This window comes from Xenopus laevis, chromosome 9_10L, assembly GCF_017654675.1.
Source record: "Xenopus laevis strain J_2021 chromosome 9_10L, Xenopus_laevis_v10.1, whole genome shotgun sequence".
In the NCBI taxonomy this organism is placed as follows: Eukaryota; Metazoa; Chordata; class Amphibia; order Anura; family Pipidae; genus Xenopus; species Xenopus laevis.
Genome location: NC_054387.1, coordinates 65,807,766 through 65,830,987, shown reverse-complemented (window position 1 = coordinate 65,830,987; position 23,222 = coordinate 65,807,766). Strand labels below are relative to the sequence as shown.

The following is a 23,222-nucleotide window of genomic DNA, read 5'->3' as shown; positions in this document are numbered from 1 at the left end:
TACACAGTCATTTCTAGCTGTTTTTTTTTCGTCTTTAATTGTCCAATTTATTTCATCCTTCCCATGCTGATATACATTTCATTTCATTTCACATAGGTAGGTTTGAATCCATATTATTAGAGTCTGCAGCAGAATATACATATCTTTCATATTGTAACTGTTGTGTATGGTTTGGGCCGATGCATCGTGTTACAGTCTTGGTTTGTAACTGGGCAGTGGAAAATGATGACATTAATGCATGATAAACTGGGTACATTTTGTCATATGTAACAGGCCTAATAAAAGCCTCTTTATCTACGACAGCTTCTTTATCTAAAAGCCTCTTTATCCAACAGCTAGCCTAGGGTATATCATTGCCTTAAAGGAGTGGTTCACCTTTAAGTATGTTATGGAATGGCCAATTCTAAGCAATTTTTCAATTGCTCTGCATTATTGATTTATTACAGTTTTTAAATGATTTTCTTTCTTCTTCTGATTCTTTCCAGCTTTCAAATGGGGGTCACTGACCCCATCTAAAAACAAATGCTCTGAAGGGCTCTAAACATATATTGTTATTGCTACTTTTTATTACTCATCCTTCTATTCAGGCCCTCTCCTATTCTAGTCTCAAATCAAGGCATGGTTGCTAGGGTAATTTGGACTCTAGCAATTAGACTGTTGAAACTGCAAACTGTAGGGCTCCATGATATAAAGCTAAATAAACAAATTATAAAAAATGAAGTCCAATTGCAAATTGTTTTAGAATATTACTGTCGTCATCATACTAAAAGTTAACTCAAAGGCAAACAATCCCTTTAAATTTCCAATCATCCAAGTATATGGCCAATCAAGGAATCAAAATAAGTGTTAGACGCCAATGGAGCCCTGAGAATAAATATGTATATACACTGTTTTGCACCATCTGTAATTAAAGACAACATCCTTTAACCCTTTTTTATGTTGCACATCACAGAACCTATACTAATGAATTGGAAGTACTAGAGTTGCATTATTACTCAACATGGTGCAATATTCTGTACAATAACTCCATTCACTGCAATAGAATGTGTTTCACTACGCTGAGACAAATACACTTTGCACCAAATACACCACTGAGATGGAGAGAAGGAAACAGAGAGTTCTGCTTTAACTCTAGTAATATAGAAAAAAGAAATCCCCTGCATAAAATGCACAGATTTTTATTCTTCTTAAAAAATATTGCAAATGTATGAATTGCCATCAGTTGAAACCACAAGCTTGCAAGGCTTTTGAAACGAACAGTAAATCAATATTAAGATACAATCCTCTCCTGTAACATCAATTTTTCTTTTGTACAGAAATAACGGTAGCTATAGGTTGTGAGTTTTGTAATTTGATTTCCTTTGATTTGTGCTGGGAGATATTTACTTGGCAATGCTGATTAGAATCACACTGTAAATATGAACAAAATTTCTTACGTGGTCAGATGGAAAGGCTTTGGCTTCAAGAAGAATTTTGTAGCGTTCTTTTGTAGGCTTGTAGAAGGAGAGCTGGAAAGGAAAGAAAATGACAAACGGTTATCAGTATGAAATGCTTTTATCCAAGGCACAATCACACAACACACAGTTTGACAACATGGCAGTGAATAGTTAATGCTTTGAACTGTTTTAAAAAACATGATTTTTGCATCTTCCCCTTTCCTTCACTAATGTGGGAGCCTTCGGTGCATAGCGCCATTTTATTAATGTTAATTTTTGCAATTTAAGTTTGTTTATATAAACAAAAAAAATTGTATTCCTAATCGCAAATGACATGCTGGAAAGTCAACAGAGGTGTGCAAACAGTGGCCTTTATAGAAGCTGTAAAACACATATACTTGCCTTTTAAACTAATGGAAAAATAAGTTGTCCCCTTTTATTCCTATGAAGGTGTTACTGACTAATAGTGATGAGCAAAATCTGTCCCAAAAATGTCAAACGTCGAAAAAATCTGCAATAAATTGAAGTCAATGGGCGTCCGAATCATTTTGACAAGCAACAATTATGATTCAAATTTTTTTTTGATGCAGCCATTCTTTTAACTGCCAATTTTCGCTGAAGTTTCGAGACAACATTCAGTCAGGGTCAGACTGGGCCACGTTGGTCAAGACCCGCTCAGGTGACCACATAAAAAACGAAATTTGACCCGACTTTGCGCATTCATGCCACAGGAGCCCCAAAAGTTCCAGTCCAACCCTGTGCCAGACTTCCTGCAAAGTGCAGAAATTCGCCACAAATCCATGCCTGCAAATAAATTTGCCCATCACGACTGACCAACTAAGCCTTAACTAAGAAGCCTTTGTTTCTATAACTGGTCCCAACTTATCTACCTATTAAATTTACTTCTGTGTTATAATCACCAATAAAGACTGGTGATCTGATTCTATGCCCTCGTCACCCTGGTCATGCTCTTCCCTTGTCATGTTCCCTTAGGCATATACAGCTTCTACCTCAAGGACTCACCCTTCCCCCACCTGCCTCCACAGCGCCTACCTAACACTTGACAATCATGAAACCAACTTGAGCCTTGAACATGTAAAGGAAAACAAAGGTCCATGACCAGAGGGTATTCATGCCAGGGTACAACATTTGTTTAGATCTGTGATTGCCAAACCTATTTGCATAATTTTGCAGGATTCGTTGAGGTCTAAAATGGTTTTACCAGAACGGCCTAGTGGGATCTATCGGCTACCGGATGCCATATTCTGCAAATGGCGGTTTCCCTATTTTCTTCAGGTCTAACATGGTGCCAAGAGAATAGAAAATAGCAAATGCATAGAAAATGTAATTTATTCATACATCAGGTTATATTAGGGGTTTCTGTGTTATGTGGGCCTCCTCCTCAAATTTTGGTTTGGTTAAATTAAGGAATATTGGCCTGGAACATATTTGTACTTGGATAGAGAACTGGCTGATGGGTAGGTTACAAAGAGTGGTGGTAAATGGAACATTTTCAAATTGATCTAGTGTTGTTAGTAGAGTACTTCAGGGGTCTGTGCTTGGTTCTGTGATCTTTAATTTGTTTATTTATAACCTGGAGGAGGACATTCAAAGAATCATTTCTATTTTTGCAGATTATACTAAATTGTGCAAAACTATATGTTCCATGCAGGATGTTGCCACTTTGCAGTGTGATTTGGCTAAATAAGAAACCTGGGCAACAAACTGGAAAATGAGGTTCAGTGTTTATAACTGCAAAGTTATGCACGTAGCAAGTAGAAATAACATAAATGTCATTCAATGACCACTAAAGCAAATAAAGTACTTTTTTTTACAAAATAGAGCATTAACTCATGGGATGAAAACCTAATTTGACCTCTTTATAGGTCTCTAGTAAGGCCTCACCTTAAGTGCAGTTGTGTGCTCCAGTACTTAAGAACCATATAAATGAGCTGTGGAGAGTGCAGAGATGTGCAACTAAACTGGATAGAGGGATGGAGAATTTAAACTATGATGGTACACTGTCAAGGTTGGGGTTGTTTTCCCTGGAAAAAAAGATGCTTGTGAGGGGGACATGATTACTCATTTGAGGGTATTATAGACTGAGAGCGGGGGATCTTTTTTCCCATAAAAAAATGCACCAGAGGCCACCCACCACTGTATGTGGTTTTGAAACGGTAAGCTTGAATGCCCATCAAAACCTATCAAGCTACTTCTGGGGCATACCAAATCCTAAAATCAAAAACATACAGCTCCAAGTTCCGAGAACTCCATTCCGCATGCAGTTCCCCTTGAGCAATCTATGCCTATTGGATTGATGACAACAGTACACACAAAAGTTCACATGTTTATTAGGCTGAATGATCAGCTAAAGGCAGATTTGAGGCTGTGGAATTTAATATTAAAGGCTTTCTGCTTTTCATGTGCCCTAGCCCATTCCAAAGTCCCCAGCCAGCTCTATTCATCAATGATGAACAATGAATATCATTATATTACACAATAACCATTGCATTGCTTGTTTCATAACTTTAAACATCACTACATCTATTTACGTATGTGCAACAAAATAATTTGATATACCAACAACTTGATACAATTTGAGTTGTGATGATATACATATATATTGTCCAACAAATGAAAGTTAAGACAGAAGAATGATGGATTATTTCAAATACACTAAAAGCTTTAGAATAAAAAAATGTCAGAAACAATTTGCTTGACATAGTCCTGGTTTTGAGTTTCTGTGGAAGAGAGGAGCTTGTGAATCTAATTAACATTCAAAAAACTTGGAATCAAGTGATTTATATGTAGCAAATTCTGCTGAGACAGTAACACATTTAGTCAGCCCTTGGTATCATATTGTGTTGACTTTAAAATGCACTTAGCGACACTGCAGCTGTATGTCAGCCAATAGAAAGGGATAGGGGAAAGAAAGGCTAACATTTAAGATGGGCTAAACCAGTCAGAGGGAGCCATTAATTCTTTCGACACAGTCATTGAAATCTCACAGCTCTTTTGTACAACAACATTAAAGGACAAAAGAAAAGCTGGTAGAACCAATATTTGGTTTTGTCTACCCTGCAATTTTCAGTGGTGGTGGTGATCCAATGAGTATATCTCTTTAATAACAATGGCAATGAAAAAGATAATTATTGTTAATAAATTGTATCAGTGTTCTGACCATGTGCATGAACAAACTAGGCCCATCAGATGAGTTATTAATTATCCATTTTTGTATGTAGAAGATTCATACAGCATGAGTCATAAAAATACCTGGTAAATGGATATTTATGGATTATATGTAAAATATTCAGTGTTATAATAATGCAGAAAATTCACATACTTGGTGTGAACGAGTGTGAATACAGTAAAAGTGTATGGTGGGTGGTATGTGTGGGTGGTGAGATAAAAGGAATCTATTGTTTGGGGGGGGTCATGACATATAAAAATATATGTTTGCATGGCAATAGACACATATAAGGCTGAATAATGAATATTTGTTTGGAAACTTGTATAAGTCAAAAAATCTATTTAGGCAGCCACGGATTCCCAGAAAATTCCAAATTTCGCCATGTGCAAATTTTTTCGCCAAAAATTTGCTGCAGAAAATTCGCCCCGAAAAAATGCCCATAAGTAAAAACGCCCATTGACTTTTAATCATTTGGAGAAAAAAGTCTCCATAACAGAAAAAAAACACTCTGACATTGGACAAAAAAAGTCACCATAAGAAAAAACGCTGGGATTTTTCTGGATAGACAATACCATGCCTGTATGCACTAGCATATTTATCAGATAATCTATTTATGACATGGACATATTGTATATGGGGTAGCCTTTTACCAAAAATCATCACCTTTCATGTTTTGTGCTTGTTTAATGGCTACATGGCTATATGGCTACAAATGACTGTTCAAGGTTTGTTCTAATACCCTCGAAAAATAGGGGGTTGTCAGAAACATTATATTATATATTGTTGCTATTGAACTACTGCCTGGAGCTCTCTTCTGACCTCTTTAACCTAGTGAATAGTCAGTGAATGCCTCCTCTTTGATTATGTAGGAGGGACTTGTAAACTGGAAATTTATAGGGGAGCAGCTTTATCTGTATTCAGTTCTGCTCATTAAATTCAAATGAGAAGATCATTGCTATTTGGCCAAAAACTGCCCTCCAAAGAAAAAAAATGAACCACTGAAGCTAACCCCCCCCATTACATATGAGTGTATACAAATAATTATTGCATATCATTATAAAACTCCTAATCAAAATATTTTACACAGTAATCGCCTTATCTGAGGCTTTAAGTTTTAAGTCTTAAAAAACGTATTTCATTAGTTATTCTGTCACTTTTCAAGCTAATCTACAGCTAAACACAGACAATGGATTGCTGGGGACAGGAAACTTACCATTTGAAGATGCAAATTAACACTCAGACCATTCATTAATGCTACCTCTTCCTTCCTAGCACCTGCAGAATGATAGAATATTGGACACTCAGCATTTTCCTTTTTTAGCCAATAATTTCTGTTAATAGGAAAACTACTGAATAGAAAAGAGAAAAAAAAAGTAAACATATTTTTTAATATTTCACAGGAATAAAGGTTGGAAGCAATTTATTCCCCTCATTTGGTGTAAGAAATAAAAAGATAATGAAGTAGCTGCATTTTGCTGGGAACGGGTGGATGATTTATAGCTATCATTATCTTTCAGCTGAATTCGTAAAAATTCTACTTTAGTTCTAAACACATCTGAAAGAGGGTGTTTGAAACAAAGCTGGAACCGTAATGAAATCTAAAATATAAAATGGATGAATCAGAATGTTAGCTCCAAATGAATAATTTTGCTTTTAGAATGTAACACAATGGGCATTTGTCCTGTGTAGGAATGTTAAGATATGCATGTGTGAATGGAGGGTATTTAAATATATTAATGTGCCTATGGTTCTACTCAGAGGTGTCTTTTGCATCTGTTTGTGGTTTTTCAACACAATAAATTATAATAAATATTGCAGCTGTTGTAGGAAATCTCTAGGAACTATTTATTACTGATTCTTAAAGCAGCATCTCTTAAAGGGGTATTATACCCTTGACCCTAAATAATTGTACTTAGTACAGGGAAATACTGTATGTTTGTATACTAGGGGATCCCAAAATAATTTTTCATGGTAAGGGCAGTGAGGTTACGATGGCAGGTTTCATTAATACCTATAAGAATGGATTAAATGACTTCTCAGACAAGCATAAAATCCAAGGCTACTATAATCTCAATAAAGTATGTTAAATCTGTTCCCAACATGTTTTGTCATGTCCTGACTTTCTCAAGGGTGATGGAGTGCTGTCTCCATGAATGAACAATCATTTTCTGCTAAATTATAAGTGCAATATATGTTTCTTTGATGGAAGGTGCTGATACATATTTACACAATAGGAGTGCACCCCTTCTTTTATGTTTATTTGTAAATTTGGGACCAGCAGATTAGGAAGGCAGAAACCCATGTGGTACATTTGTTGGAGTTTTTGGATAATTTGCATTCAACCCTTGGAGCATCGAACATTTGTATTTGACCTTCGGAGTATTTGGACTTTATTATTGATGTCCAATATTTGTTTGTTCACATAACTGCCTTAATCCCTGAGAGAGTGGATTCCTTCTTTGCTGTGTATATATATATATATATATATATATATATATATATATATATATATATATATACACAAGCCGGAGGGGATATATTGAGGTTGCCAGATAAATTCGGAGCCATCTTTACGGTCTTAAAAACACCAGAGGGTTAACCAGCCCAGTGGACACTTGGGGCCAGAGAAGACAGAAGCGTGAATCACAGACCTGTTTTACTGGCCAGGTTTAAAGTCCGATGTAAAAACCTGTCCTACCTGGTACCATTCAAACGTATAGCCATGGACTTGGTAGGTTCACTGGTAAAATCTGCCTGAAGGCATCAGTATGTCGTCTGATTCTGGATTATGTTACCTGATACCCGGAAGCTGTTCCCTTAAGGAATGCCTCATCTAAAGCCATTGCCCGTGAGTTGTTCCTGATGTTTTCAAGAATGGGTTTCCCCATGGGATTGTTTATTACCTGCTCTGTTATTCGCCATTCACAAGGTGCCTCAGGCGTCCACAGGGTGTTCCCATGGGTTACAGGCACAGGCCCCGGTGATTGCTTGATATTGTAAAGGAGGCTTGGGAAAAAGTGTTTTGGGGTATGTCTCTCAAATGAGGGAAAGGATTGCCGCTGGTTAAGGAGCACTTGCAAAGTGCCCAAGAGGCTCAGCGCCGGGTATACAATCGGTCCGCTAAGGTGAGGCAATTCCAGGTGGGTGTGTGGGTGGGAGTGTTGATCCCCAAGGTAGAGAGCAAATTCTTGGCCAGATAGCAGGGCCCATTTGAAATTGCAGAAAAAGTGGGCGAGGTGAACTGTAAGGGTCACCAACCTGGTAAGAGAAAGCCTTACCAAATAAATTTGTTAAAACCTTGGAGGGATAGAAAACCAGTTTTGGCACTGGCTAGTGGGAAATTTAAGTCTCAGGTTGGTGCTGACAGTGTCCTCGTGGCAACAGCATTTTCAAAAGCCCAGACCCAGCAAGTAAGTTAGTTTCTGCAGAGAAACAAAGATATTTTTTCTGATTTGCCTGGGATCACTAATGTCATAGAGCATGACATAATTTCAGAGCCAGGAGAAAAGGTGTGTCTCAAGCCTTACCGCATTCCAGAGGTTTGCAGGAAGGCTGTCTCAGAGGAGGTAAAAAAAATGCTGGAGTTAGGAGTCATTGAAGAGTCGCAGAGTGAATGGTCAAGCCCCATCGTGTTGGTACTTAAGCCCAATGGTACTCTGCGATTCTGCAATGATTTCAGAAAACAGTTATATTACCACTTTGGACTTCAGAAAGGGGTATTGGCAAATACCCCTAACCCAAGTAACAAAAGAGAAAACAGCCTTCTCCACTCCAGATGGCCATTTTCAATTTAGGATAATGCTCTTTGGTTTACAAACAGCTCCAGCTATGTTCCAAAGGCAATGCACAAGCTTGTGAGGTCTCATCAGAGGTACACATCTGTTTACCTGGATGGCATTGTCATCATTAGTAGTGACTGGGAGTCCCATTTGCCTAAAGTCCAGGCAGTTTTGACTCCTTGATAGAAGGAAGATTCATGGTGAACCCAGGGAAGTGTGCCATAGGTATGGAAGAAGCAAGGTACCTTGGGTACAATGTGGGAAGAGGGCTAGGTAAACACCAGTTAAATAAGATAGATGCTGTCCAGAATTGCCCCCCCCCCCTAAAAAGCAGGTATGAGCATTCCTGGGAATGGTTGGTTTTGGCACCACAGCAGTTACATTGATTGACCTGATGAAAAGACTAAAGTCAGTCATGGTTAAGTGGAATGCAGACGCTGAGAAAGCTTTTCAACCCAAATTAAATATGTAACTATATTCAGGCAGATTTAAAAGCTGTTCCAGTATGGGAAAGGGCACACAATAATTCTGACAAAAATACAATATTGCTCAATACAAACTACAGATGGGATGGAGTCATTTAGATGTCCATAAAGGCAAGGGAATTTTTCAAAATTTTATGGAGATCCTAAAAATCCAGACATTTATATAAACCTGAAAACAATTAAACAAAATTGTACTCTAGATGTAAGTGTATCATTCTAGCTCAAACTGAAAAGAATGCTAGAGACACACAAAGAGCCTATTTATAAAGATTTCTAAAACATTCTTTCTCTGAATCACACTTTTTAGTGGAAATTAATTAATTTTTCGTATAGTTACTTAATGCATGATTTGTTCATAATTTATCAAGTGTAAAAACCATAAACTCTAGAAATACAAAAGAACAGCAAATAAAAGCTGTCAGGGTCATGTAGAAGTCAGTGGAAGTTACATTTCTTTTCTTGCAAAGATCAGCCATTCATTCGTGGTTTTAGAGGTTTTCATACATTTTTTTGTTTGTTCATGAAATATGTGGGGTTTGTACTTTTTTCAGATCTTTTAATAACTTTCATGACATTTGTGATTTTAGAGACGAGAGTTTAATCATGGTTTAAAAAAGCTATAATAACACTAAAATTCAACCTTAAGTAAATGAGCCTCCCAATATACTGGGGAAATAATTTTTGTATAAATAATGTTGAGTAGAATTAACTATGATTTAGGATGATTTACTAACAACCCAAATAATGTGTAGACACAAGTTTCAATTGAATATTATTTTTTTTTCAGTTTATAAATAGTCAAGCTCTGGACTAAATGACTTCTCTTGCATTTTTCCAGCATATCTTTCTCTACCTTCCTACCATATTCTCCCTTATGAAATTATTCTTATTTTAACTTTTCTTTGCATTTCTCTCTCTCTCTCTCTCTCTCTCTCTCTCATCTTTGTACTTCCCTTTTTATTAATTATACATTTACATTACCTTAAATAAACATTTACATTTGGGTAAAGTCAGTGGCATAACAAGAGGAGGTCATAGCTTTTCCCTTGTGCCAATATAGGCATAGGGCAGTGAGTGGATTGGGGATATCATGTTACCAGAATAAACAGTATATGGTCTTATACTGTACATAACAAGCAAATGTTTTGTACTATGGCTTGGGTTTGTAGAATTGAACCCAACCCACCATCAAGTTCAGTTCATCTCCAAATTCAAAATGCGAGGGACCCACCATGCTGTTACATCAAGTTAAGTTTAACACAGTAATATTTATCACACTTTTCAGTTATTCTTTAAGTTTATTTGAAAACTTAGTTTAAGTTTGTATCTATAGAATTTATGTCATTTAAAGTTAGGAGCATTTCAGCGCTAGGAATGATTAATAGCTGAATGATGGAACAGAACTAATAATGGCTGGATTTTGATTCAGGCTTTGCATAGTGCCTTATAAATCACAAAATAGTATTTTAATGAATAGTAATCCAATCATTCTAATTTAAATGCTCTTTGCCTTTTGCATACACACTTCATCATTACACTTCTGTGTCAGCTCTGAGCTCTGCTGAATCAGCTTTTTGGCAACCCTGAACCAATATTCCATTTTGCCCATTCTATTCCTCATACTGGGAGTCAGCACTTAAAAGTCTCTTCCCACGTTCATCTTCAGTTTTAGTGACAATGGGAATTACAGTGATCCATTTGCTTTGGAAACTTTTTATTTCACGCAAACGACCTTAGAAATATCCTTTTCAGCTAACTCAAAGTATAAAGTAACTGGTGGAAAATATATTCAAGGGCCTAAGACAAAAACAGTATAAAAAAAAAAAAAAATTCTGTAAATTTACTTTTTAAAATGGTTGTTTTGCAGTGTGAGGCAATTAAGGCTGGCTTTAAGTAGACTGGCCTTACATTAATCTGTCTAATCTACCTGTAGTTTGAATAGAGAGATATTGGGCCAGATTTGATTATTAATGAAATACCTCCTAATACAATTCTAAATTTCCCCATAGGCTTCTATTATGTTTTCATGAGATAAGTTTTCTCATTAAATTGAATCTGGCCCATTATGTAAATTAACATAATTAGCCATTGACATTGATAATCAGACATAACTCTTGTTTTTTTTTCAGGTCAAAGGCTGATCTACTAATCTCCAGAACTCAATCTCCAGATTGGGTTAGGCTATTTGCAATAATATAGGATAGCATGAATGCTTCTCACCATTTCCTCCAACCCCCCCCCCCCAAAAAAAAAAGAATTAGCGAAATTCCCTGACCAAATCTGGTATGTGTCACCCAGGTATGTCTCATTCAAGATGGTGGTGGCCGATCACTTATGTCATTGCGGCATGACATCATCACACTGATGTTTCGGAGATTGCTTTGACTCTGAATTTTTTACTATGCCCTGATCTTTTGCCTGTAAATCAACTATGAACACTCTTGATTCCTCGGACACTGTGAATCGGACATTTCTACTGGTCCCTACTCTACGCATCCTTTGTGCTGTTTGGCTGGATAATATGAACATCTTAAGACACTACTTGTTTGCACATTAAATTCTCACAAAGACACAAAGACCTGGGGGGTTGGATATGAGAAAGGATGGAAAGAATTTTGAGGGAGCTCCAAATTATTAACATCCTGTTATTTCTGGTAGAAGTGGAATAAGAAGAAGTTATGGGGGGGACATCTCAAAATCACCTATTTTGTTAACATTTTTAGAAATCACATTTCAGAAAGAGCCCCACTTGCCACTTAAGCAAAATACGACTGGTGACAAAATACCTAGCAGCATATTTATATTGCATATACCCTCTTTTTGTTCATCTATTGATATTTCTCTCATGTGAGAAGATCACTACAATAAAAATAGTCAAATTGCCTGATATGGCGTTACATCTCATTTGAAAACAATAGGTAATATACACTCTAGAGAGGAATAAATGTTATTGTTGTGCTTACCTGGTAGCATTTAAATTATATTAACATGGCTGCTCAACTAGATAAAATTATAGGCTGATTGTTTTGCTTTCTAAATCTCTGTTTCTGTTTTACTTTGTCTTCTTGAAAGCTATATAATGTTTTATTAAGAATATACTTGCCTTGCTTCAATTTTGTTTCCACTGTACCAGAAACATCAACCCGCCACAATATTGTTCAGGTACATTTAGCGAAAAACCATTACATTCATAAAATAACTATATATAATAAAAGAAAACATAATTCCAAGCAACTTTCCAATATACATTTATTGAACATTTCAGCACTTTTACATTTATTTGTAAAAGCAATTGCCATTGAAAGTGCATTTGCTTTACTCCTGGTTGTTACTTTATTAACTTTTTTTAACTTTTTTAACAATGTTCCTCAACAAAGACAGGTCTGTTAAACAGTAACCTTGTCTTACATTGTATCAACAGTCTGAGCTGAAGGACAAACGTTGCTTTCAATAGAAATACATATACAAATAACTTAAACACCATAGACAACTTGAATGTATATCACAATGTTGCTTGGAATTATGTTTTCTTTTATCAGGAAAATAAAATATTTTTGGGGTTGACATTCCATTTAAGGGCAGAGAAATTGGCAGAAAGTCAGATGGAACATGAGAAAGAATTCCAGAGATGGGGTGTATCCCCTAACAAAATCTTAAAGCCACATATGTATAGAATTGATGAATGAGGTGTTGGGAAGATCAATAGAAGACTGTAACAAGCAATTTGATAAAAACAATTGTGTGACCTAACAGCAAATGCTTCATCTCGAGATAAATAAGAGCATTCAAACATACCTACAATTGTAGCCATAAGGTCCACAATACACTCATCACATAAAGCCCACGGACGTTTTCCAGTAAAATGACCATGAACTCCCCTATAAATACAAAAAGTTATAGTTCTATGCACAAACATAATAAATCTTTTTTGGAAGCATATATTTTAAAAGTTCTAATTGCTCAATAATAAAATAATTTTAAATATTGTAATATACAGTGACTATGTTTTCAATAAATAGAAGCTATGGAAGCAAGGAGAAAGTTATATGAGTTTACCCTGAATACATTGAGTTTGATTATTCTCATCTGAAGGTAGCTTTGTCCGATCATTGCTCATGTCTGCTTACAAAAAAGCTTTTACATTTCTAAACTTGCACAGGGCTTCCTGAATTTTTTCTTTTTATGACATCTCTATTACAAATAACCACTAATGGCATATAGAAAAACGATTTTTATTATACAGTATGTAAGGTTGGTATTTGTAATCCAGCTCCTACAAAAAAAAACCATTTATCCATGACATAGCCCTATTTTAAAGACATAATCCAAAATTTTCTATCCTATTGGTCTCTACAGGTTCATTCAATACTATAAATCTACAGTCCCAAACTATCCCTTCTTTAAATTAGGATATGTTATTTAGGTTTGTTTCAGAAGACTCCAAAATGGATTCCACTAGGTTGATTGAACTAAAAGCAAAAGTAAGGGCTTTGTCCGGATTGACTTACATATGATATATTATACATGCTTTCATTTAAAAAAAAATCCAAAATATCCTGTCTCTTAGTTAGTCAAAATACCACAGAATAGCTCACAGACTACTGTGGAAACTTATCTTGCACTGGGAAGTTAAACATTGACTGACAACTATGGGTTACTTCTCTGATACCCCAAAAACACTGACGAACAGGTGGTCACAATAAAAGGAGTAAACTTTGTCTCTGCAGAAAATATGGTGTCTGTGCGTTATTTGTCTAAACTTCTTTGGTACAGCATTAGTGAATGTTTTTCATTCATGTGATATTAATTGTAATTTCCATTTTTAAAAGATCTGTTTCACAGGCAGCATTGCATTGCTATTTGCCTTTGAGAAATATCGTGAACTTTACTTTTTCTTATTATTTTATGAAAAATATGCTAAAGGATACAAAGATCTTTAGGTTATTATCAAACTTCACAATAAGCCCTGGCTGCTAAAAAAATAATTATCAATCCACAGCATGGTTTGTGCAACCCAATTTGCAATATTCTAGTGTAAATATTGTACATATTAGATGACTGTTACAAACTGCTGTTAGAATCTAGTTTTAAAACCAGGCAGCGTAGTTTAGTATAATCAATTGAGATAATGATATTTTTGCTGCTGGCATTAAGCACCATGTGTCCTATCTCATTTGCAGTCTTTTTAAAAATACTATGTAGATATTTTATATTCTTGTCATCTTTCTGATTTTAGGTACTGTTGTAATTAGCTTTGTCAATGTGAAGGACATTTTAAGGGCTAAAGTCGTTCATGGGCTATATTTTTAAAATGACAATAATAAGGGGCACATTTACTAAGGGTCGAATATCGAGGGTTAATTAACCCTCGATATTCGACTATCGAAGTAAAATCCTTAGATTCGAATATCGTAGTCAAAGAATTTACCGCAAATACTTTGATCAAACGATCGAAGGAAAAATCGTTCGAATCGAACGATTCGAATGATTTTAATCCATCGATCGAAGGATTTTCCTTCAATCAAAAAAAGCTTAGAAAGCCTATGGGGGAGGTCCCCATAGGCTAACATTGATGCTCGATAGGTTTAAAATGGCGAAGTAGGAAGTCGAAGTTTTTTCTAAAGAGACAATACTTCGACTATCGAATGGTCGAATAGTTGAACGATTTTTAGTTTGAATCGTTCGATTCGAGGTCGAAGTCGTAGTCGAAGGTCGAAGTAGCCTATTCGATGGTCGAAGTACCCCAAAAAAAACTTCGAAATTCTAAGTTTTTTTACTTTGAATCCTTCACTCGAGCTTAGTAAATGTGCCCCTAAGTGTCAGCAATGGTTTGGTTCAGCAATGGTAGGGGTTAACTTACCTGTTGTCTCTATCAGGTTTTGTTGTTAAAACTTTTTGTCTAGTAATGATTCTATTGAGGTAGCTAGAGAGTTTGTGTAGCTCTAGAAAGTGTGTTAGATTTGCCCTGACCGACTGCATCAATAGGTGCAACTGCACAAATTTTTAATAGGAGGCAGGCATGAACTGACAAAAGTGTGGTAGTTTGTTTAATGCACTTTAGAGATGCTGTTTTCTAATTTTCCTTGGTAAACTAAAAGTCCTCCTAGGAAATGTGCCTAAAATAATAGAGCACACCATTTTCAAAAACTGGTATTAAAAGTACCAAAATCTACCATATCTTCTGTTAGTAAAAGGGTTAATGAAGGGTATTTTTCATGCAACTTACTGCAGGCAACATAGTATGACCACAACTTTGCTTGTGGTCCTAAATGACCCCTGTTGAAACAATGTGTTTAACAAGTCCCAAGAGTACCTTTGCATAATATATATATATATATATATATATATATATATATATATATATATATATATATATATATATATATATATATATATATATATATATATATAATTTTAATGAGTATTATTATTAATTATGATTAAAATTGTAATTTATTATTGTTGAAATAGAATAAATGCAACAGTGCTCAGTTGCAGTCAGGAAAGTTTTAAAAAGAGGAGAAGTTATCAACCTACTAACAATGTCCCTTGTTCAATCTAAATAAATTGATAAATCAGCACCAAGCTGTAGGCATGATAAGATAATGATGTTTTACTGATCTGGATGAATCACTGATTTAAATCACAAATGAAAACTACCCACAGTGCAAAGTCTCGTCCCTGAGTGATGTTTTATAAATGTAGATATATATATACATACATACATACATATATATATATATATATATATATATATATATATATATATATATATATATATATATAAATATATATATATATATATATATAAATATATAAATATATATTTGTGTCTTCTCCAGAGTTACAAACTATGAATATGTCTAATAGCAGAAAAGCAGCATCCCCTATGCTGTACTTTATAATCATAAGTCACAAAACCACAGCCAAAACTGTGATTATAAATTAAAGGGAAATGAAAGTTGGACCATTACATGTACTGTAGTTAGTAAAGTCCCACATTCCAGAAGAAGGATAGGTTTTTCTTATTAATATTCCCTTTTGTTCCTGAAAAAAATGTCATCACAATTATTGATCCATGTGACTGAACCCACATAATACATACAACTTTGTTACAAATGATGAAATGTCCAAAGCTGCTAATGAGTTCTAACGCCTTTCACCTCTGCTTTCCTTGTTAGCACTTACTAGATCTCGAATCACAAGGGAATGCAGAGAAAGCAGCTGTTGGTTTTGCATTAAGTGCTGCTAATGGGCTTACTTATTTAAAGATTGTAATGAGTTGGACCCTGCGCTCTCTCATGTCTGGCACCCATTTGTTCATAAATTTCCTTCTCCCTTCCTGGAATCAGCTTGACCACTGATGTTGATGTGTCATTACAAAGGGTTTTTAGATGTCATTACAGTACAAATTATTGTGATCCTAGTTCTGGACAAAAGCCGGTTTTAACTGGTGATAAATTTGGTTAGACGATAAGGCTATTAAAGGTCTCTTGAGTCTCTTTTTCATAGACCATCATGCAGTGGACCTTGTGGTATTAAAACAAACAGGAAACATAAATTGATAGTCAAGAGTTGCAGAAAAAAATATATTTCATGGTATGCAGATTCTAGTTAGTCTAGGTAGGCAATTTAAACAAAACGTATGTAGATAATCAACTTGCAGGGAGCAAACATTCATAACAAGTGAGCACATGAACATTCTTTACATTCTTAGTTTAGTGAGAATATTTATACTGTTAATTTCTTACATTTTTGCCCACTTGTCAAGTTCTTCATCAATGTAGGTTTTAACAGTCTTAGGGAGAAGACCAAGGGAGTTGCCACAAAAGTATACACATTCATCTTCTTCATTAACCAAAGACTGGTCAGCTAGAATGAATTAAACATATTGTGTAAAATATTTTTTACAGCAGAATTTTAGTTAAGATAATATAACAGTAACAACAGAGGTAAAATACACCTTATAGATGCTTTCTTTACTTGGGCATGATTACTAATCATAATTCGAATCTCCATATCTTAAATTTGCTAAACATCATTTAAACATTAATTATACTGAATAGGATTGTTTTGCCACCAATATTGATTCATGCAGCTTAGTTACCATCAAGTATATGGCACTGTTTTATTATTACAGAAAAAAATAAAATTATTTTTTAGGAGTATTTGCTTAAAGTGGACTCTGTGGGAGATGGCCTTCCAGTAATTCTGAGATTTCTGGATGACAGGCTTTGGAATAATATCATTCTAAAATATTGCATCGGGTTTTATTAAGGTTACTTTTCAAACGAATCACCATACTCCTTATTTTCAAAATATGTATGGTTCAGGGTCTGTTTCATAAATACTTTGGAATAATATCATTCTAAAATATTGCATCGGGTTTTATTAATGTTACTTTTCAAACTAATCACCATACTCCTTATTTTCAAAATATGTATGGTTCAGGGTCTGTTTCATAAATATTGTTTCCAGTGACTAGGAACATATTCCATTATCTGTAAACAACATGAGTCTATTTATGATACCTAAACAAAAAGAAAAATACAATAGTAGACTCTGTGATAAGAGCATTCTTTTGTTTGATGTGTCTACATTATATATTTGAGTGATAGCTGCCAAATGGTTTTATCTTATGAGAAGAATTTTCACTAGACTGCATTAATAGGTCGGACATATTTGTATTTGTTGGTGTTTTCTTTGGAGGAAATATCAGAAAAAAATCAAAGGAAGGATATCACAATTTCAAAGGAAAGCAAACAACCAGCCTTTTAACTTGTGTTATTTTGTGACAAAAATCTATTAGGTACCTTAAATAATATGAATCATGGCTGAACATTTTGGAAAACCAAACTTGTTACTGGGAAACTAGTAAACCATGAACAATCCACTCCAGTATACCAAAGCTCAACAGTCTACTTATTTTATAAGAAGTACTGTAGGAGGAGCAACTGCCCATCAGGCTCAAGGTAGCTGGTACTGGTAATAAGTGTGGGGAGTCCCTAATTGCGATACTGTGCACTGTGATAATAACCTACAACCACACACAAAAAAAAAATCTATATAAAAGTAAAGTCTTACTTGTTGGGATATCCTTTATTTTTGGAACATGAAAGCACTGTCTAAGATGCTTTAATTCATCCTGATCATCTAAGTGAAATGCCAACTTCTCATCCTGAAGACAGTACCCAAGCTGGGAGGCAATGCCCCCTAAATATTCTAGAGGTGATGTGTGAGTTGTATCCATGCTCATGCAAAGGAGTGGGCTGGAGGCGGTCAAGCTAGAGTGTTCAAATTTGACCTAAGAATGAAAGACAAACAATATAACTTCATATGTACTTTTCAACACCATTTCTTGTTGCCTGTATCATTAAAAAACAATATTGGCAATGTTAAAGAGAAGGAAAGTGGTTTGCCACTTGGGGGTGTAAACGTTAGACACCCCAAGTGAATGTATTTACTTACCTGACCCCGGGCCGATGGTCCTATCAGCAGAAAATTGTATCATCCTAGGGTTATTCCAGTGAGCACCACAGAGCTATCCTCTTCCGGCTTCTTCTTGCTTCTCACTGCTGCGCATGCACATTAGAGTGAAAAGCCAAACTTTAACTAAAAAATTGTCTTTTTCATTGTACTACGCATGCGTCTGCCCCGGGAAGTTTGAAGAAAGAAGAAGCCAGAAGAGGAGCATTCTGTGGTGCTCGCTGGAATAACCCTGGGACGGCGCAGTTTTCTGCAGATAGGACCACTGGACTGGGGTTTCAGGTAAATAAATACATTCACTTGGGGTGCCTAACATTTACACCCCCAAGTGGCAAACCACTTTCCTTCTCTTTATCATTGCCAAAATTGTTTTTAAATGATACAGGCAACATGAAATGGTGTTTCAGATAAGTAAATACATTCACTTGGGGGTGCCTAACATTTGGCACCCCCAAGTGGTAAATTACTTTCCTTCTCCTTTAATGCTTGAAGATGATAATAATAATAAGAATAAATACAAATACGTTTTTAATGTGTCTTTATGGTGTCAGCCATTGACCATGAGTCCTAAAGGCATATTGAGGCTTATTTATTTCAGAAGTAAAGCTAGCAATGTCCCTTTACAATTTTTGCTCTCTTTTTGTTAAATTTTTTGGAGGCAAAAATCAAGTGCTGTGTCCAGATTTATACATGTAGTAGTGCTTTATAAAGTTGATGTCTGTATTTGCGATGGATTTCCACATTTCACCGCTTGCGAATGTTTTTGCGAAACAATGGTAAAATTGTCACGCGCATAACAAGTGTTAGGACATCCATTTTTTCGGACACCCATTGACCATTGACTTTGATGCATTTGGACAAAAGAGCTGTGCGTAACAAAATTGACGCTCGTGTCACAATTGTTGTCAAAATTATTTTCCAGAGTTTTGCAAATTTTTCAGTGAAGTGAAACGGAACAAATTTGCCCATCACTATTGATGTCCTATAGCTTACCAGCTTATTGGTCATGTATGGGACCCACCAATAACTGCCGAAACTCAGCCAGAAACTCAGGTTTGATTTTCCTGACTGATTAGGACTGCATTGGCATATGGATCTCATACAATGCCTTGTAGGCCTCTATGATTTGATCTCTGGGCCCCATGCTAATTATTAGATCAGCCCGATTAGACCCAACTTTACATACCTGACTCTAAAATAAGTCTTTCATGCATCTGCATGCAATAGGGTGTCACACACTGCATTTGTATATGAGTTCTAAGATGCAAAAAAAGTGCATGAGGTGTTATACAATTTACACAAAACAAATTAATTTGGTAGGTCAGGGAAATAATATATTGCCAGTTGCACATGGGCTGATGTATGATCCGTAACTCTATCTATAGGATTAATTACTTACAGGGGTCACTATGTCACTGGGTCAGCCATACCAGCTAGCAGATAGTACTAATAATAGTACTAATAATATATAAATAATAGTAATATTTCTGGCCTCTATTTTACCGTATAACGGTACATAGGCCTCCACCTCCCTAGAGCTACAGATTGCCTTGAGTGTGTATGGCCACTGACTACATGCTATGTGAAGTGACCCACAAGGATTCCATAGGTTTTATTGCAGTGCCCTGTGTGCACTAATGCATTACCTTCACTAATTATAAATGCAAATAAACTAATCTGCTTCCAAACTGCCAACCCAAGACAGTAGGGTTTATTTATGACCCCAAATTCAGGACGCAAAGTACAATTTTGGATGCAAGCAGCGTAATTTTCACCCACAATGCAGTGTTTTCCCCAGAATGATGTCTGCACATGAGTCTTATGTGCAGACCACTGTGGGAACCCTGGAGCTACTACAATCTTAGAAGGTAGATACCCAGCATCATTAGGTGCACTGCAAAAAATGTATCCAAATAAACTGGTATGGTGTATATTGGTACTTTATGCAAAAATGTGCAAGTGCATTTAGGGACTTTAGAAGCAAGTATCATCCCATATCTTCATTATACATTTTACACAGGGACTAAGTTTTACCTGCAACATATTTGCTGCTTTCAAGGTTTATTCTCCCAAACATGGTTGCCCATTTATTGGCCACCAGTGGGATCACCTGACTATAACTGGACAGGGTGGGAGCTACAACATGGAGTTACCTTCAACTAGTAAGTTGCAGGTAACACTTGGGGGCAGATTCACTAAGGGTCGAATTTCGAAGTTAAAAATACTTCGAAATTCGACCCTCGAATTGAAATCCTTCGACTTAGAATATCGAAGTCGAAGGATTTAGCGCTAATCCTGCGATCGATCGATCGAAGGATTTTTCGTTCGATCGAACGATTAAATCCTTCGAATCGAACGATTCGAAGGATTTTAATCCAACGATCGAAGGAAAATCCTTCGATCAAAAAAAGGTTAGCAAACCTATGGGGACCTTCCCCATAGGCTAACATTGACTTCGGTAGGTTTTATCTGCCGAAGTAGGGGGTCGAAGTTTTTTTTAAAGGGGAAGTACTTCGACTATCGAATGGTCGAATAGTCGAACGATTTTTACTTCGATTCGTTCGATTTCGTTCGAATTCGAACGAATTTAACCAATTTCGATGGTCGAAGTACCCAAAAAATACTTCGAAATTCAAATTTTTTTCATTCGAATCCTTCACTCGAAGTTAGTGAATCTGCCCCATAGTGCCTGTGTAAAATGTATAATGAAGCAATAGAATTCTTAATGAATCAGATGAAAATTGAGCATAGGACTGGCCAGATATGGGATGACTTTGACATAGTTGGCCAGCTTAAATATATTGCAATATATGGACAAACAATCCCTGTTTTGTTTAAAGGGTAAGGCTTTTTTTAGTAGCAGTATGCACAAAATGTCTCAATGTCTTAAATATATTCAAAATGGGTTGAGTGCAGAGGACCTCTTGTATTTGAGTATACTGGATAAACCACTTAACTAATACAGATAATCCAGAGAAAAAGACTTTGCAAGGCACACATGAATCAAACTACACAAACATTATTGGAGCAGTCCTCCAGCTGCTGGTTCATTCAAAATCTGAATACAAAAGCTGTTAGGGCTGCTATTTTTAACTTGAGGTGCATTCAGCAGTTTTGTAATCTTCAATAAAACACACACAGGCCCATACCAGTTCTCTAGTGACAAAACAAAAGTCTACAGTGAAAGCAGCAGAATGTCTGGTGCAGGACAAACCACACATTCTTTAAATTGGTAGCACACCCACGTCAACTTTTGAAATATTATGAATGAAATGAACACAACACAAACCTTTTGCTGAAAAGCTGTGTTCAGTTCCTGCAGTCATGGATTTGCAAAGTACATTAACAGAACATAGCAGAACACAGCACTTTAGTACTGACCATTGTCCCTAATATGCATAAATCCCTCCTCTCTGTCAGTAAACATCTAAATGGTAGCAAAGGTTACTTTCTCTGTAAATAAAGTTAAGTGAACTGAAATGACATGGAGTCAAAACAGTGAACTGACAAATGCTGCCAGACTTGACTTCTGTTACAAAAATACTTCTGTACTATTCTACAATAAAATACTGTAAAACCAGTGCCAAACGCAAGTAATTCTAATAACAGAAAAGTTCATAAAGTACAGATGTGAAAAGTATTATTGCGAGTAGCAGTCCCAGCATAAAACATAGAATCCACTCGTCTTCTACTTTGTAAGTTACAATGTGTCAGTAACAGTGTATTTTTATGTCCCTCGCTACAGTTTGTGATATCAAGTTCAGCAACACTAAGAGCTTGTTTTCCCTGTCTGAAAAGAGTATCAATTCCTCATTTAATAAACAAGTCTGAGGGTGTCTTAGTTGGTTAGCCCATACTTGTTGATCAGCAGGATCATACCCAAAATCTATTTTTATTTCCACACACTTTCGAGGAGGGAGATTGTGAGGTCAAGTTCAGCAACACCATTAAGCAATCATTTCACAGTCTAAATATAGTATCAATGCCTCCTTCCATCAGTTGTAGTGGTCCTGCAAAGGTAAATCACCAGTCATGTAAAACCCTTATATAGCGAACATTTGTGATTTAAAAGTTATATTTGCAGTTATATGTGATGTGATTTAGTTTTCTCCGGATCAGCGGGACTGCATTCCAACATAGTTTTTGTACACACTTTCAAGGACTCCAAGTTGAGATTAAAATATTTTTTATTTCAATTAAATATTTAACATCAGAACAGTTAGGCAGTCAACATGTTTCGTGCCCCCTCCTCAAGATTTGATTGATCAACAGAAAAACATGCGGGTAAGCATCTGTGTAGGAAGATAAAAGGTTTTGCTCACCTTATCTTAATTCAGTCCCTATAAGGGATAATCCAATTAATGGCTGGACTTGAGCAGAGTTCGGAGGGGGAGATGTTTCTTTGGCAGTGCTGTAATTGACTAGGGGTGTCAGGTTTTCATAGTCTTTAACAGGACAGTCACATGTGGTTCTGCCTCTTTGGACTCATTCTGGAGAGCCAGCAGTAGGAGTAGCTTGTGGCAGATCATAGTATGACTGGGCCAGTGAGCCCCCCCCTGCTTACCAGCATCTGTGGACCCCCACACCCAGCACCATCTGGTTCTGCTGCTGCCCTCCCACTTTTCTGCTCCATCCTTCAAACCTTGGCGACAGAGTAGGTCAAAGGGATGGGCCACATTGTTAATGCAGAGAGTTATTGCACTCGCTCCACTAGCAAAGCTGAATTTCCATTTAAAAAAAACAGAAAATGGTCTCTAAACATTACAGGGTCTTACAGAAAAACAAGTACAGAGGTCTGCAAGGATTGGCACGTAGGCATGTCAACCCTTCAGTAGTTTTTTTACCC

The 23,222-nt window shown here is 36.1% G+C and overlaps 1 protein-coding gene across 2 annotated transcripts in view; it reads right to left on the bottom strand.

Moving 5' to 3' along the window:
• kynu.L (kynureninase L homeolog) overlaps window positions 1-23,222 on the bottom strand; it is an 82,914-nt gene that overhangs the window by 40,827 nt on the left and 18,865 nt on the right. The window contains exons 1-6 of one of the 2 annotated variants that reach the window (XM_018235751.2): window positions 21,666-21,751; window positions 17,975-18,194; window positions 16,642-16,762; window positions 12,686-12,768; window positions 5,840-5,901; window positions 1,437-1,508 (exon numbers count right to left, since the gene is read on the bottom strand). In XM_018235751.2, coding sequence (XP_018091240.1) covers window positions 1,437-1,508; window positions 5,840-5,901; window positions 12,686-12,768; window positions 16,642-16,762; window positions 17,975-18,146 — 510 coding nt within the window. In that variant the 5' untranslated portion in view covers window positions 18,147-18,194; window positions 21,666-21,751. Of the gene's footprint in view, window positions 1-1,436; window positions 1,509-5,839; window positions 5,902-12,685; window positions 12,769-16,641; window positions 16,763-17,974; window positions 18,195-21,665; window positions 21,752-23,222 lie in introns of those variants that run through there. The other variant, XM_018235750.2, reaches the window with a different exon arrangement.